Source organism: Orycteropus afer, unplaced genomic scaffold (assembly GCF_000298275.1).
Source record: "Orycteropus afer afer isolate SDZICR_OR568_19922 unplaced genomic scaffold, OryAfe1.0 scaffold00006, whole genome shotgun sequence".
NCBI lineage: Eukaryota > Metazoa > Chordata > Mammalia > Tubulidentata > Orycteropodidae > Orycteropus > Orycteropus afer.
In genome coordinates this window covers 2,872,087-2,888,661 of record NW_006921593.1, presented here as the reverse complement: position 1 = coordinate 2,888,661, position 16,575 = coordinate 2,872,087, and the positions used below count along the sequence as shown (strand labels likewise).

At 46.7% G+C, this 16,575-nt stretch overlaps 1 protein-coding gene across 1 annotated transcript; it reads left to right on the top strand.

Moving 5' to 3' along the window:
* Positions 1 to 5,515: 5,515 nt before the first annotated feature.
* Positions 5,516 to 10,332, top strand: TBL2 (transducin beta like 2). Its single transcript, XM_007940355.2, has 7 exons — positions 5,516 to 5,645; positions 7,658 to 7,785; positions 8,043 to 8,227; positions 8,667 to 8,818; positions 9,036 to 9,162; positions 9,497 to 9,649; positions 9,870 to 10,332. Exons 1-7 carry the CDS (start codon positions 5,516 to 5,518, stop codon positions 10,330 to 10,332), a joined length of 1,338 nt encoding a protein of 445 aa, XP_007938546.1.
* The last annotated feature ends 6,243 nt before the right edge of the window (positions 10,333 to 16,575 follow it).

The window sequence follows — 16,575 nt, the reverse complement described above, 5'->3', positions numbered from 1 at the left end:
GAGTTTGGTTTATAATTATGCAAGATGTTCCCAATGGGGAAACTAGGTGAAGGACATATGGGGACTCCTTGTGCAATTTTTTTTCCCCAACTTTCTTTAATCTATAATTATTTCAAATTAAAGTGTTTTTTTTTTGTTGTTGTTGTTAAAAAAATCTCCTTTTCAGCTTCCTTTCTACTCTCCAAAAACCAGTTGCCCTCAAGTCAATTGGAACTCCTGGTGACCCCATGTATTTACAGTAGAACCACACCCCATGGCTGTGACTTTTCAGAAGCAAATCACGGAGCCTTTCTTCCAAAGTGCTTCTGGATGAGTTTGAGCCACCCCTGGGTGGCTCTGAACCAGCGACTCTTCAGTTAGTAGTCAAACACTTACCACTACTCCCCAAGCCACCCCCAAGTCCAGGCCCATATTGTTAGCAGGATGCCTGGGACTCTGAGCAGGGGTCCTCGCCTTCTACTGACAAAGAATTGAACAGGAGAAAATGTCCACACTAAACAAAGTTGATTACGGGGGGGGGGGGGAGGAGGGATCACGAGGGAGAGACAGAGAGGGGCTTTCACCTATGTTAGCCTTGGGTTTCTCACCGAACAAAGGGATTCCTAAGGCTTATAAAGGGTGTTCGGCAGAAAAGAGGCATCATCTTTATTCACAAAAAGGGTGAGGTTCTGAGGTTCAAGTTAAGATGTCTCAGGGCCTCAGTTCGAGTCCCAGTGAGAGATACTTGTTCTTGCCTACCTCTGGTAGAAGGTTACTTCACTGGTCATGCTGACTTTTATTGCACACGCTCTGGACCTGGTGGGCACCTAAGGAGAGACGTGAAGGAACAATCCGGAGGTTTATCAGCATTTATAACTCATCAAGCTTAGGGCCTTTAGTTTGTAGCCTCTTTATCTCACCCAAGCCCCTGGCTTGCCAACTCATCAGCTTTCTGACAACAGCAGCCAGATTTATGTGGTGGTCTGCATGCAGGCTTAACTTTCAGAGGCATTGACTCAGGGGCCTGTTTGACCTGGCTAGCCTGATTCCTTGCCTTTCTCACTATTACCTCCTTCCTGGATCCTTGCAACCACTTCTTGGTTTTCTTTCCCTGTTTGGTCCTTTCACATCCTGATCCATCCACAGGATCTCCCTGAGACACCATTCTTGTCCTTTCTTGCCCTGTTGTTGTTGTTATGTGCCATCAAGTCAGGTCCAACCCACAGTGACCCTATGTAAAACAGAACAAAACACTGCCCCGTCCTGTGCCAACTCACAGTCTTTGCTATACCTGAGCCCAGCACTGTGTAAATCCATCTCATTGAGGGCCTTCCCCTTTTTTGTTGACCCTCCATTTTACCAAGCATGATACCCTTCTCCAGGGAATGGTCCCTTCTGACAACATGACCAAAGTAGGTGAGATGAAGTCTGGCCATTCTCACTTCCAAGGAGCATTCTGGCTGCACTTCTCCCAGGACAGACTTGTTAGTTTTTTTTTTTGACAATCCATGGTACTTTCAGTATTCTTCACCAACATCACAACTCAAAAGTATCAACTCTTTTTTGATCTCCCTTATTCATTGTTCCGCTCTCGCATGCATGTGAGGCGACTGAAAATACCATGGCTGGGGTCAGGCACACCTTAGTCTTCAAGGAGACGTCTTTGCTCTTCAACACTTGAAAGAGGTCTTTTGCAGCAGATTTGCCCAGTACAATCCAATGTCTGATGTCTTGACTGCTGCTTCAATTGGTGTTGTTTGTGGAACCAAGTAATATGAAATCTTTGACAACTTCACTCTTCTCTCCATTTATTGTGCTCCTGCTTATTGGACCAGTTGTGAGGATTTTTGTTTTCTTTATGTTGAGGTGTAATCCATACTGCAGGCTGTAGTCTTTAATCTTCATCAGTAATTGCTTCAAGTCATCCTCACTTTTGGCAAGCCAAGCTGTGTTGCCTGGATATTGCAGTTTGTTAATAAGTCTTCCTCCAATCCTGATGCCACACTTTTCTTCACACAGTCCAGCTTCTTGGATTATTTGCTCAGCATACCATTAACAAGTATGATGAAAGGACACAAGCCTGATGCACTCTCTTCCTGATTTTAAATCATGCAGTATCCTCTTGTCCTGTTTGAATGATAGCCTCCTAGTCTATGTACAAAATTTCCATTCTTCTCAACGTTATCCATAATTTGTTATGATCCACACAATTAAATGCTTTTGCATAGTCAATAAAACACAAGTAAACATCTTTCTGATATTCTTTGCCTTCACCCAAGATCCATCTGACATCAGCAATGATATCCCTTGTTCCATACCATCTTCTGAATCTAGCTTGCATTTCTGGAAGTTCTCTGTCAATATACTGCTGCAACTGTTTTTGAATTATCTTCAGTAAGATTTTACTTATGTATGATATTGTTCAATAATCTCCACGTTCTGTATGATCACCTTTCTTTGGGATGACTACTAATATGGATGTTTTCTAGTCAGTTGGCCAGGTAGCTGTCTTCCAAATTTCTTGGTATAGACGAGTGAGAGTCTTCAGCATGGCATCCATTTGCTGAAACATCTCAAAGGGTATGCAGTCAATTCCTGGAGCCTTGTTTCTTGCCACTTTCTTCAGTGCAGCTTCGACTTCTTCCTTCAATACCATGGTACCATATGCCACGTCCTGAAATGGATGAATATTGACCAATTCTTTTTGGTGCAGTGACTCTGTGTATTCCCTCCACCATCTTTTGATGTTTCCTGCATCATTCAATATTTTGCCCATAGAATCTTTCAATATTGTAACTCGAGGCTTGAATTTTTTCTTTGGTTCTTTCAGCTTGAGAAAAGTCAAGTGTGTTCTTTCCTTTTGGTTTTCTAACTCCAGGTCTTTGCACATTTCATTCTAATAATTGACTTTATCTTCTTGAGCTGCTCTTTGTAATCTTCTTTTCAGCTCTTTTGTCATTTCTTCCACTTACTTTAGCTACTCTCCATTCAAGGACAAATTTCAGAGTCTCTTCTGACATCCATTTTGGTCTTTTCTTCCTTTCTTGTTTTTGATGACCTTTTACTTTCTTCATGGATGATGTTCTTGGTATCATCCCACAATTCGTCTGGTTTTCGGTCACTAATGTTCAATGCATCAAATCTATTGTTTAGATGGTCTCTAAATTCAGGAGGGATATTAATCAAGGTCATATTTTGGCTCCCATGGAGGACTAGTTTTAATTGTCTTCAGCTTCAACTTGAACTTGTCTATGAGCAGTTGATGGTGTGTTCCACAGTCAGCTCTTGGCCTTGTTTTGGCTGAAGATATTGAGATTCTCTCCATCACCTTTCTGCACAGATGTAGTCAATCTGACTCCTGTGTACTCCATATAGCGAGGTCCACAAGTATATACACCATTTCTGTTGTTGAAAAAAGGTATTTGCAATGAGTAAGTCATAGGTCTTGCAAAATTCTATCATGTGATCTCCAGTGTTATTTCTATCACCAAGGCCATATTTTCCCACTACTGGTGACTGTTTTTTGTTTCCAACTTTCGCATTCCAATCACCAGAGATAATCCACACATCTTGATTGCATGTTTGGTTAATTTCAGACTACAGAAGTTGCTCAAAATCCTAAATTTCCTCATCTTTGGCTTTGGTGGTTGGTGTGTAAATTTGAGTAGTAGTAGTATTAATTGGTCTTCCTTGTAAGCATATGGATATTATCCTATCACTGAAAGCATTGTACTTCAGGATAGATCTTGAAACATTTTTTGTGACTATAAACGCCTTGCCATTCCTCTTCAATTTGTCATTCCCAGCATAGCAGATCATATGGTTGTCTGATTCAAAATGGCCACGACCAGTGCATTTCTGCTCACTAATGGCTAGGATATTGATCTTTATGTGTTCCATTTCATTTTTGACAACTTTCAATTCTCCTAGATTCATACTTTGTACATTCCAATTATTAATGGATGTTTGCAGGTATTTCTTTTCATCTTGAGTCATGCCACATTAGCAAATGGAGGTCCCAAAAGCTTTACTTCACCTCCATCATTGTGGAGAGCCGCACCACGGCATTCTATTCATCGTAACAAGGTCACAATACTTCCCTTCTTTGTTTTGGGCCTGTTGGACATCTTCAGACCTAAGTTTGAGTTTCGAGACCTGTCTTGAGCCTTCACTTCACTTCTGTATAGAAGTGATTCAGCACTTTTAAATTTACCCGCCTCTTGCCACGTATCTATTTTTTATAGGTTTCCCTATTTCACCGTCAGCAGCAATGTCACATCACCCCATTCCTTGATCCTGCCCCTTTCCTTTACCATATATAAGTATTTGTTTGAAATTCAATAAACGAGACTTGATCGGGCTTTCGACTTGTCTCCATTCTTCGTGTCTCTTGTCCCCTCCATTTCCATCCCCTCCTCCAGGTCCTAGGTTGACTGTCCCGCGGGACGGGACACATCATCAAGGTCAGCCCTACTCTGAGGAGGCAGCTCTCCCCCAGTTCTATTTTGTGTGTCTTCTGACCTGAAGGGCTCATCTCCTGGCACTATATCGGACAATCTTTCAGGGCTATTAATAAAGTTTTCCAGTAATATATCAGACAGTGTTATACTCTATTCATAAGGTTTTCTCTGGCCAATTCCTTGAGAAGTGGATGGCCCCTTCTTTCTTCTGAGCCTTTGTTAGTCTGGAAGCTCTGCTGTAACCTGTCCACGATGCATGACCCTGCTGGTATTTGAAATACCAATGGCATAGCCTCCAGTCTCACAGCAACATGCAAGCACCACAGTAGGATAAACTGACAGACAAGTGGTGAATTGCCCTTTTACAACTAGCAAAAGCTGTTCTCTGGTTGTTGGTTTCAGAAGACTCTCAAGACTATCCAATCCAGATCTTTCCAACCTTCTTTTTATTCTGCTCATGCCCCATCTCCCTGCCTCTCAGGTCTTGCTGAGACAATTCCACACTCTAGTTCCCAGAACGCCCTTTTCTTCTCCTTTACCACTGAAAACCTACCCACCAGTAAAAGCACAACTCAGTTTGCCCTGATGCTAATAAGACTTTCCTATCTGTCAAACTCACTGCCATCAAGTCATTTCCAGCTCATAGCGAAGTCCTTGGGTTTCTGAGACTGTACATCCTTAAGGAAGTAGATAGCCCCATCGTCCTTCTGCAGACCAGCTGGTGGGTTTGAACCGCTGACCTTCCGTTTAGCAATCAAGGGAATACTAATCCCAGCCCTCACTCCTTGGAAGGACCCAGTGTGGTGATGGCTGTAATTATGCCTATCAGTAAATTAATTACCCAAGGAGAGGCCCCAGCAGGACCTGGAGACCTCCCCTAACCCCTCTCTCTCTGTGTCAACAAAACCTCAAACGCCCCTCGTGACATAACGACCAATCCGGGAACAACGGCTGGCCCCGCCCCTCCGGACGCTCCCAAGTGCGCCGCTCCGCCTCCGCGTGCGTGCGTGCGCGGCCCACGGAGGCGTGCGGATACCCGCGTCGCCAGAGGCTGAGGTGGCGGTGTCCCCGGCAAAATGGAACTCCCGCAGATGCCAGAGCTAATGGGGCTGTCGCTGTTGTTCGGGCTGCTGGCCCTGATGGCGACGGCGGCGGTAGCGCGGGGGTGGCTGCGCACGGAGGCGGAGACGCGCGGCCGGCCCGTCGGTGAGTAGGGCCGGGGCGTCAGAGGTGGCCCGCGGGGACCTGGCTCCGGGCCTTCGGTGGTCCGGCCTGCCGCTTAGGCCGTTCGGGGGGCCGGGGACTCCTGGGCCTTGGTTTCTCCTCCTGGGAGGTGAGCTGCGCTTCTAGATAGGACGTGTTGCCGGCATGGCTGCGGCTCTTGGGCAGGACTTTATAGAGAGAGCTTGGGTGAGCTCTGCCCCTTTCTCGGTGGCCGGAGCCAAGCCACTTAATTGAAACCTCAGCTTCTCCTGGGGTTGCTGAGAGAGACCGTTGTAAACGTGGAAGGCGCGCTGCATATTCCTTATTTTGTGAAAATGGCGGGCGGGCGTTCACGTCGTTGGACTACACGCAGCCACGTTGATGGAGTACCTGTTAGGCCGATGCTTTGGCGCTTCCCAGGTGCCTAGAGCCTTTTTCTTTAAGGAGGCCGGTATTGGTGAGGGAGAGGACATCTGCAGTTGTAACTGGGAATGGAGCGTAGTTAAGTTTCACAGAAGAGGTCAGGGCTCGAAACGGGGGGGAGGGGAAGCGAACGGACGAGCTGCACTGTTTGCGGAGGGGCAGAGGGTCATAGAAGGCTTCGTGGAGAATAGGGAACACATGAGGTGGGGTCCTGACTGTAAGAATTTGACAGGAGGCCAAGGAAGGAAAAGGGTATTCTGGGCCTTGGCAGCGCACGTGAAGGCCAGGAATCCTGAAACAGCGTTTGGTATGACTCCAAAGTGAGGAGAGAGGAGTGAGCTTGTTAGACCAGGCTGGGGAAACAGAGGCCAGACTGGGGCCGTCTCTGTGTGCTGGGTCCAGGAGGGTGTGTTTTTCCTGTAGGAGCCCGAGGGAGCATTAGCAGCAATCCAGCAAGTCACCTGTGTGTGCAGCCTGCTTCTCTGAAATGAGATACTTTATGCGAAAATGACTGACAGTCCTTCCTGGCACAGGCTGGATGTTCAACACATCTTGTTCCACTCATCCCTGATTTTCTCCGCAGCTTCTTGGAGCTTTTAATACTTGGGTTATCACTCTGTGTATATTATCCAGTGCTCCCAGCCTCCCTTTAAAGAAACCAAGGCCTAGAACAATGAAGTAACTTGCCCAATGCCAGGACCACCAGTTAAGGTTGTGCACATAGACATCTGGCCAATGATCAAACTCACTGCTGTCCCATCGAGTCCAATTCATAGTGACCCTTTAGGGCAGAATAGAGCTGCCTGTAGGGTTTCCAAGGTTGTAAATCTTTATGGAAGCAAACTGCCTCATCTTTCTCTTAACAGAGCTGTTGGTGGGTTCGAACCGCTGAGCCATTTGTTAGGGGACAAATACCTTAACCACTACGCCACCAGAGTTCCTGGTACTTGGAGGAGTCTTTTTTTTCATTTGCACTGAGGTGCTCTATGTACTTACAGCTAGCAGCCTACTCAGGATCCCTCGGTGGTAGAACAAGAACCCAAACCCTGGTCTATCTAAAAGCGTCTGTTTCTACCCAGACCACACTCTCTTTTCTCAAGGACGAGAGCCATTTCTGATTCATCCCTTGCTGTTCCTCTCAGTTCTTGGCAAATTGTAAAACCTGTTGGTGTTGCGTCGACTATGGTTCTTGATGACCCCTTGTGTCCATAGAGTTTTCAATGGCTAATTCTTCAGAAGTAGATTAAACTCACTCTCACTGCCATCAAGTCAAATCTGGCTCATAGAGACCCTCATTGGGTGTCAGAGGCTGAAATCTTTACGGAAGTAGATCACCCCATCTTCCTTTCATGGAGCAGCTGTTAGGTTTGAACTGCTGACCTTCTGGTTAACAGCCGAATGCCTTATCCACTACGCCCCCAGAGCTCCTTCAGAAGATTACTAGGCCTTTTTTTGAGGTACTTCTGTGTGAACTGGAGCCTCTAGTCTTTCAGTTAGCCAAGTGCTTTCATTGTTTGCACACCCAGGGATTCTAGCAAATTATAGGTGAACAGTCAGTGCTTACTGAGTAGGTGAATGGATTTTGCTTATAGGCCAGAAAGCAAATGGACTTCCACCTGATAAATCCTTGGGATCCAAGAAGCAGAAGCAACAGCGGATTCGCAAGGAGAAGCCTCAGCAACACAACTTCACCCACCGCCTCCTGGCTGCAGCACTGAAGGTATGCAGGTACCCACACACAACACACAGACACACCATACACACACACCCCACAGACTTTTCCTGTTTAGTGCTCTGTGCATGTTACAGATTCCAGTGCCTCTGACCAGAATCCATAGGAATAGCCGCCTTTTCCCATCCCATCCTTAGCTTGCTGTTAATTCAGGCAACAGGGCTCCAGGGTCATATCTGAAGCTTAGGACTTCCCTATCTGCCTGAGGGGTTTCCTGTTCACACTTCCTGCAACCTTTCCCCTAGAGCCATAGTGGGAGCATATCTTGCATGGACTTTAGCGGCAATGGCAAGTACCTGGCCACCTGTGCAGATGATCGAACCGTCCGCATCTGGAGCACCAAGGACTTCCTGCAGCGTGAGCACCGCAGCATGAGAGCCAATGTGGAGCTGGACCATGCCACCCTGGTGCGCTTCAGCCCTGACTGCAGGTGGGACAGGATGGAGCCTCAGGTTTGCCTGCAGAAGCCCAGCCTCAGGCTTATGTCCTTCCCATTGCTGGTTTGGGGTTATGAGGATGAGCTCAGGGTCTCCCTTGGGGTGGCAGAAAGAGAGCGTCTAGGTGGCTTGAGCACTGCCTGGGGCATCTGTGACAGGCTATGTAGCTACACAGCAGGGAAGTGCCAAAGCCTGGCTTCCATACGATTCTCAGAAGCAGCAGTAGTTTCCCAAACACTAGGAAGAAACGAAAGGAACCAAGGCTATGGTTGGTTCTGAGGGCCTTTAAGAGAACCAGGTGGTTAAGTTGTAAGACTAAGCTGTAGGGCACAAGGGGAGATCTTGATTTTCCCCAGAACCTAGCATAGCATCTGGCACACATAGGCCTCCCTGTCCAAATGAGTAAGGGACTTGTCTGCTGCCTGTCTCTAGAGCCTTCATTGTCTGGCTGGCCAATGGAGACACTCTCCGTGTCTTCAAGATGACCAAACGAGAGGATGGGGGCTACACTTTCACAGCCAACCCCGAGGACTTTCCCAGAAAGCACAAGGCGCCCATCATCAACATTGGCATTGCTGACACAGGTGAGAGGCAGTCAGAGTGGAGCTTGCCCAGGGCAGAGGAGGGAATGGCTCCGGTTAGATTTGTTGAATGAGTTAATGCTACCTGAGAGTTATGCTCCGGCCCAATGTGACAGAGAGACTCTGGCCACCAGAGACCCTCATAAAAGTCTTCATGGAAAAGACAGTTGGGACATTGCTTTCACAAGCTCCTATCACACCCTCTGCCTGTGCCCCCCAGGGAAGTTCATCATGACTGCGTCCAGTGACACCACTATTCTCATCTGGAATCTGAAGGGTCGGGTGCTGTCGACCATCAACACCAATCAGATGAACAACACACATGCTGTCATATCGCCATGTTCCAGGTGAGGCAGGAGGGGCTCTCGCATCTCAGGTGGGGAAAGACTGAGGTTGGGGGATAGGGACAAGCAGAGAGATAGCTTCAAGCAGTGGGAGTATCATATAGTGTGGAGGCAGAAAACTTAGGCTCCAGGCCAGCTCTCCCACTTGTAATGATGCAGTTTCATGGAAGTCACCATCTCCTACATCCATTTCTTCACCTGTAAGGTATGGAAGCACTTTAGAGAAAATACAGTGTTATTTAGATCCGTAATTAATTTTCTTAGGAAGTAGATTTAGTGGATTTGCAGAGACTAGATGTCCATTTAAGTCTTAAAGGAACCTGGGATTGTATGACAGGTTTGTGGCCTCGTGTGGCTTCACCCCAGATGTAAAAGTTTGGGAAGTCTGCTTTGGGAAAAAAGGGGACTTCCAGGAGATTGTGCGAGCCTTTGAACTGAAGGGCCACTCTGCAGCTGTTCATTTCTTCGCTTTCTCCAATGACTCCCGGAGGTGAGTGCATCATCTCTGATTTTTTACCACTGGTCTCTCCTGATAACCAGCGTCCTTCTGCCTAGCTCGCGCAGCAGCTCTGAAGTGGGTGGGGTGCCTTGTTCTCCATAGGTGTGCACATAGCAGTGGGCTTGACTTGTTAGCTGAGCCCCTAACATTGTCCCAGTGCCCTCCCCTCCAAGTGTGTTTGGGGCTAGAGCCATGATTTTCCATGCTGCAGGATGGCCTCTGTCTCCAAGGATGGTACGTGGAAACTGTGGGACACAGATGTGGAATACAAGAAGCAACAGGACCCCTATTTGCTGAGGACAGGCCGCTATGAAGAGGCAGGCACCATGCCGTGCCGCCTGGCACTCTCCCCTGATGCCCAGGTCTTGGCCTTGGCCAGTGGCAGCAGTATCCGTCTCTACAATACCCGGCGGGGTGAGAAGGAGGAATGCTTTGAGCAGGTCCATGGGGAGTGCATCACTGACTTGTCCTTTGACATCACTGGCCGGTTTCTGGCCTCCTGTGGGGACCGAGTGGTGCGGCTCTTCCACAATGCCCCAGGCCACCGGGCAGTGATGGAGGAAATGCAGGGCCTCTTGAAGCGGGCCTCTAACGAGAGTACCCGCCAGAGGCTTCAGCAGCAGCTGACCCAGGCCCAGGAAGCCCTGAAGAGCCTGGGTGCCTTGAAGAAATGACTCTGGGAGAGTGTGGCAGGAGGAATTTGGCCTGCTGCTGCCTCCACTTTTCTTCCTAGGTACTCCCCAGCTGGAAACCTTCTTAAAGGAGTATTTTGATTTTCCAGTTGGTGGCCCCTCTCTTCCTTTTCCCATTGAAATTATTCTTGCCTATTTAGATCTCTCTTCTTGCTGGTTGTGACTTTAGGCCCTATTGATCTCCCAGGCTAATGACCAAGGTGCTTCTCTTTCTCCTGGGCCCATGCAGTGGAATCTGGGCCCTGAGGAGAGTGGTAAATAGAATTGAGAGGGAGAATGTGGTCTTTAGCCTTGTAGCAGCACACCCTGATACCCAGCGAAGTTTGCAGTTGTGGAGGCAAAACTTAGGGAACACCTGAGGGTTAACCAGCAGTTTTGCAAGGATGGGAGGTTGGGTTATTTTCCAGTTACAAGACTGTCATATGGGGTTAGGGAAAGGCTGGTTTCAATCTGGGCAAAGCACCTAACTCCATCAAAAAATAAGGATTTCATTCTGTGCTTCATTTCTCTTATTTGCAAGATGGTGAGGAATTGTCCCCTGTGATACCTTGCAAAGATGTTGTGAGGGTATGAAAGGATAAAAGACCCTAGATTTTGAAGAAAGGTGGAAAAGTATAGTGCCATAAGGGTGGAAAAGAGCTGACCTGTCTTCAGTTCATCAAATGTTTGAATGCTACTCTGTGCCCAGCACCATGCTAGGCACTGGAAGTGAACAGCAATAAGGCATTGTCTTTGCCCTTAAAGAGAGCTTGTGTGAGAGAGATAACAGACCACTCTGATCTATTGTGCTATTGGTTAGTTAATTCATGTCTGTGGACTGTTAGAAGAGTCAGAGCAAGAGAGACCATTGACTCAGGACAAGGGCAAGGTGGGTATTTGATAAGAGGTTAGGTATTTTGAAGTTGGAGGTCTGCTTGAATGAAAACGGTATGGGAAAGGAGAAACCTCACAAGACTGAGTCTAGGCAAAATTCATCTTTTCATCAGATTCTTCATTTCTCTTCTAAAAACTGGTCTTCCCCAACTCTTAATGTTTGAACAAGCCGAAATCTTGAGATTGCTCCCTTTGTGTTACTCCTTCTGCTCGCCTGCTCACTTCGACTACATGCCTTCCATCAGAAAATACTTGTGATTATTCTCCAAATTACATCTTGAATCTGCTGTTTCTTTGCATCTTCTTTGTTACCACATTGGTCCTACCCACTGTCCCCTATTTCTGAAATATAGTTTCCTAATTATACTCTCTACTTCCTCTCCTGCCCCAGTAAATCACTTCCCCACATAGCAGACTCATCTTTTGAAAATGTAAACCAGATCACTGTATTCTTTAGTTTAAAACACTCCAAAGGCTTTCCGTCACACTTGGCATTAAATTCTAATGTCTCTCCATGGCCTATGAGGCCTATGAGGCCCTGGGTAATCCAACATCCTCCCCCTTCTGTAATCTTTATACCACTCTCCCAACAACCTCAACCTCGTCAGTCCTTGCACAAGCCAAGCCAAGTTCTTTCCAGCCTCAAGGGGGGACTTGTGCCTTCACTGCTCCTCTGCTTGGATGCATTTTCCTGTTCTGTTGACAGCCTTGTCATGGTTGTCATACTAAGTTCAGTTTAGATAACACTTCAGAGAGACTTTTCCTGACCACCCACTCTGAAGCAAACCTTTCTACCAGTCATACCGTGTGCGTAACACTAGCTTGTTTTATTTCTTTTGTCTGTCTTGTTTGGATATGAGACAGTGGGAGATAGTGGGAACTTAAAGTGGTCTAGAGGTCATAGGTACTGGTAAGGAGCAGGAGTGGCAGCTACTTCTTATCTAAGAATCCAGCCAAAGTTGCCTGTTTCATAGGAGCTAGAAGTTGGCAACTTATTTTTTTTTTTAATTTATGCACTGGGCCAAACGGAACACTAATGTGGGCCTGACGCAGCCCACCAGTCTCTTTGTGGCAGCTTCTGGATTGTTCATGAACCCATTGGAATGTGAGGTACACCGGGACGGAAGTTTTATCTGTCTTACTTATTCTGTATCCCAAGCACAGTGCTGGGGAGGAGGAAGCAGTCAATAAACGTTGAGCTCAGACCAGGGACATTGTCAGGAATTCGGGTATCGGTATTCTGTGCTCTTCCACTCCCAATCTCCACCGTGGGTTTATGTTACTAATGAGATTTCTGACTGATAAAGCCATACATATGGGGCCTGGCGAATATTTGTTCCCCCAGTCATCAGAACAGTGAGACAGAAGCACTTTGCTTTTGTATATCTGCTCTGAGAAGAAGTTCTGACCTTGTGCCTTTGTATATCCAGTGGGAGAAGTGGCCATAGAAGGTGAGTAGCTGGGGTTGGGCGTCTTAGCTTCCAGTTTCCGCTGGGTCACGGAATGACTTGAAACCTTGCACAAGTAGATTACTTGTCCTCTCTTGAGTTTCCTTTTCTGCGGAACGGACTGCATCCTGCCCTCCCTGCCTTCCAGGGTTGTGAGTTTCTAATGAGATGACCGAAAGCACCATAAAAAAGTCATCACAGAGACTTCTGAGGAAAGAAAGCAGTCACTAAAAATGAAGTTGCTTCTCTTGTAACAGTAGAGAAGGTGCCTGGGTGTTAGAGCAGAAGTCACCAAGGTTTTTTGATCCAAAATCCCTGCATGTGCAGGCAGCATTGATATTTTAATATTACTATTTCAACTTCTGTAAGTTTGAAATTTCTCCAAATAAAAAGTTGTATAAATATGAAAAATGGTAATACATAGCCTATTTTTATCTAGGGGGGAAAGAAAAAATAAAAATACTTAAGTGCACAGTTAAAGGCCTATTGATAGTCTAGGTCAAATTCCGGCAAGGTTAATAATACTTACATTTCCAAGGTGATTCTATAATTGGAAACTAGAGGGTAAGTAGGAAGCACATCCAGTGATGAGTTAGCAGTGATGATGTGTTACTTCATACAGTGCTTGATACACCCTGTATTGGCTCAAATTGACACATCGAGACACTTGGCCATTTGGGCTCATGTGCTCTTGTGTAAAATTGTAACGATGTGGATCTTCTTGGTGAGCATGCTGATTCTAGCACACCTCTCTCGAGGTGGAGGGCCACCATTGTAGAATCAGCCACAGCAACTGAAAGGATGTTTCATACACATCAAAACCTGTGAATGTCTTTAGAGATAGGGTCTTCATTCCAGAGTCTTCATAACATAAGGCTTCCAAGTCTGCTGCTGAAGAGTTTAGGGCAGTGTAGTAGTGAAAAATGCCTGCAGCCTCTACTTCTCTATATAGTCAGCATATCCAGCTTGAGTCCATTTGTATTTCCTTGCTTTGTTAGTGGCTGACACTGAGTGCTGAGCATTTATTCCCTGCAACTTCATTGTTTTTGCCTCATCCATTCTCCCCATAACCATATCTCCATTTTTATTTAGGAAACTACCTCTTTTCCCACTTTGAATCCATATCATTCACAGAGGATAGACCCAGACCCTCCATGGTGGGCATAGAACCAGTCAGCAGATCTCTGGACTTTGCTGGAACTTTAGAATGGTAAAGATAACTTTCGTTTTTGTACTAAGATTGCTAAATAAGAAGGATATAGGCTTGTTAGCATGTGTAGGCCTGTCTGAGAAGGAAGTCACTATCAGACAGCAAAGCTGGAAGATGCAGACAGACCGTGTGCTGTTGCTGCTTAGAATGCTGGGTCCACACTCCTAAAGTGGCCACCACTGGACTTCCTCAGTTCCCACAGCCAGGACATTCCTGTTTGTGATGAAGCCAGTTTGAGTTGGGATACTCTAACAGCACTATTACTTGATTAGAGGGTCCAAGTGAATGGCCCAAAGGCACACAGCTTTGGCAGGACCAGATTTTATAAATACAGGTCTGTGTGGTACCAGAGAGTGCTGCAAAAACAGTTAAGCATCAGCTATTAACTGAGAGGTTGGCAGTTCAAATCCATGCAGAGGCACCTCGAAAGAAAGATCTGGCAATCTAAAAGGTCACAGCCATTGAAAAGCCTGTGGAGCACAGTTCTAAAACTCAGGGTCGCCATGAGTCGGAGTCTACTCGACAGCGATTCTTGTTTGTTGCTACTAAAGTGTATGCCTTTAACCACCAGGCCCATCCCCATGTGTGTAATGCCAGGGCGTGAATTCAGGTGGAGGCCCATACGCCATATCTTACTATTCAAAAGTTATAAATCCAGTGAAATAAGTTCTGTCCTACCTTGATTGCATAATATCCTGGACAGCCAAGTTTGAATTTAAGATGCTCCGATTCAGCATCCCGTGCCAGAATGTGATAAGGAAAGCTTTTCTTCTGTGGCCTCTGCTTGGCATGCTTCTAAGCCTTTTGTGATCCTGGGGCCCAGAGCCAAAGTGAACTTCTGATTGCTGCATCCCAAGTTTCACTGCGAGTGTTCACTGAGAGTAGCAGGACTGCCAGGGACTTGCCCTCAGTGGCATGGATTGCTAATGGTTGCCAACATCTATGCTTCTGTTTTTCCTGGATATGAGATTAGGCTCCATTTCCCAGGCTCCTTTGTAATTAGGTGAAGCCACGTGATGGACTCTGGCCTATGGAAAGTGTGGAGAATGGATCTTCTGGGACTACCTCTGAAAACACTCATGGTTCCCTGTGCTCTTCCCCTTTCTTCTAAGTGGGAGCAGAAGGTGCAGCGAGTGGTGTTTGCTGAGTCTAGATGGCTGAGCCAGGGAACCTGGGGCCCTGAATGTGTGGAGCAGGTCCTCCCTGACCCCAGCATTGTATTGTGACGGAACAAGAAATCTGTGTTGTGATAAACCATGGGATGTGGGTGGGGGTAGTTTTTAAAGCAGCTAGTCCACACTTAGAACATCGCTTCACTTAGCCCTGAGCTTGGAGGCACTGGAACTAGAGTGGCAGACAGCTTTCTGTAGATGTGAACCACCAGGCCCAAACACTTACTCCCTCCTCTATGGTGGTGGTGGTGGTATACCTTCTTTCCCAATTCAAGGAAATTGAACCTCCTGCTGGTTCTACAGGCAGCTCAGTAGGGAAAAGACCACAGAACCTGGAGTCAGTCTGTTGTTCTGTCCTGACTCTGCGTGATGGAGGTTATATGCCACTCTGTGAACCTGTGTCACACAGATTTATGCAACCCTATGTCATTATTTAACCTTTCTGAGCCTCAACTTGCTCCTCTGAAAACTGGATAATATATAATGCCTACATTGCTGTGGAAATCATGATGAATACAAGGGAAAGCAAACTGTAGAGTGCTAAAACTATCACTTGTTTGTACAGATCTGGGTGCTCACGTTGGGAGAAGTAAGGAATATGGCACAGGAGATCTTACTAGGTTCTGGCTGGTCCCCCAGGGATCAGACCTGCCTCCAAGAATCTCTTCCCTTTCCTGTAGACGTTCACTTCTTGGAGGAAAAAAAAGTTCCTTCAAGAATTTACTCCCCACCCAAGCCTCTGTTGAAACTAAATGCCCTTTTCCTGGTCCCTGGTCTAGGAACTTGGGGTACCAGGGGGCTTCTGCTTCACTTTGGGTTGCCATGCAGTTCTCTCAACTCCTCTGTCTCACCTCGCCTCACTGCTTTCCACTTTGTGGGAACTTGCATCCCTCCCATCCATTCTCACCCCTGCATATCTTCGTGTCTCTTTGTCTCCCTTTCAGCTAGAAGGGCACTTGGGGATCACCTGGTCCAAACAGCTCTTCTTACTGATGAATAGAGTTCAGTTGCTGGAGTACTTTGCCCAAAGTCACCCTGCAAAAGATTACACAGTGGAGACTAACACTCGAGCCTTCTCCCAGCAGCTCAGGTGGATTGCCTGTCTTGTGGTAGCCATGACTTTTAAGGGAGGGCTCCATGATCCCAGCCTCTTGGTAGTCATGCCTTTGTTTAATCCCTTCCCTTTTGAGTGTGGGCAGAACCTGGGATTTGCTTCTAACCAATAGAATATGTCAAAGCTGATAGGATGTCACTCTAGTGGTTACGTTACATTCTGTAAGGCCCTATGTTGCTAACAAACTTGCACTCTTTCTTGCTGCCTTGTTGTGGAAGGGTCCATGGGATGGGCCATGTCGGTGGCCTCTAGGAATCAGGGCAGCCTCCAGCCAATAGCAGAAAGCCAAGCCCTTCAGTCTTAAAACCACAAGGAATTCTGCCAACAACCTGGATGAACTTGAAAGTGAATCCATCACCAGTCAAGCCCGCAGGTGAGAACAGAGCCCTGGCTGACACTTTGTAGCCT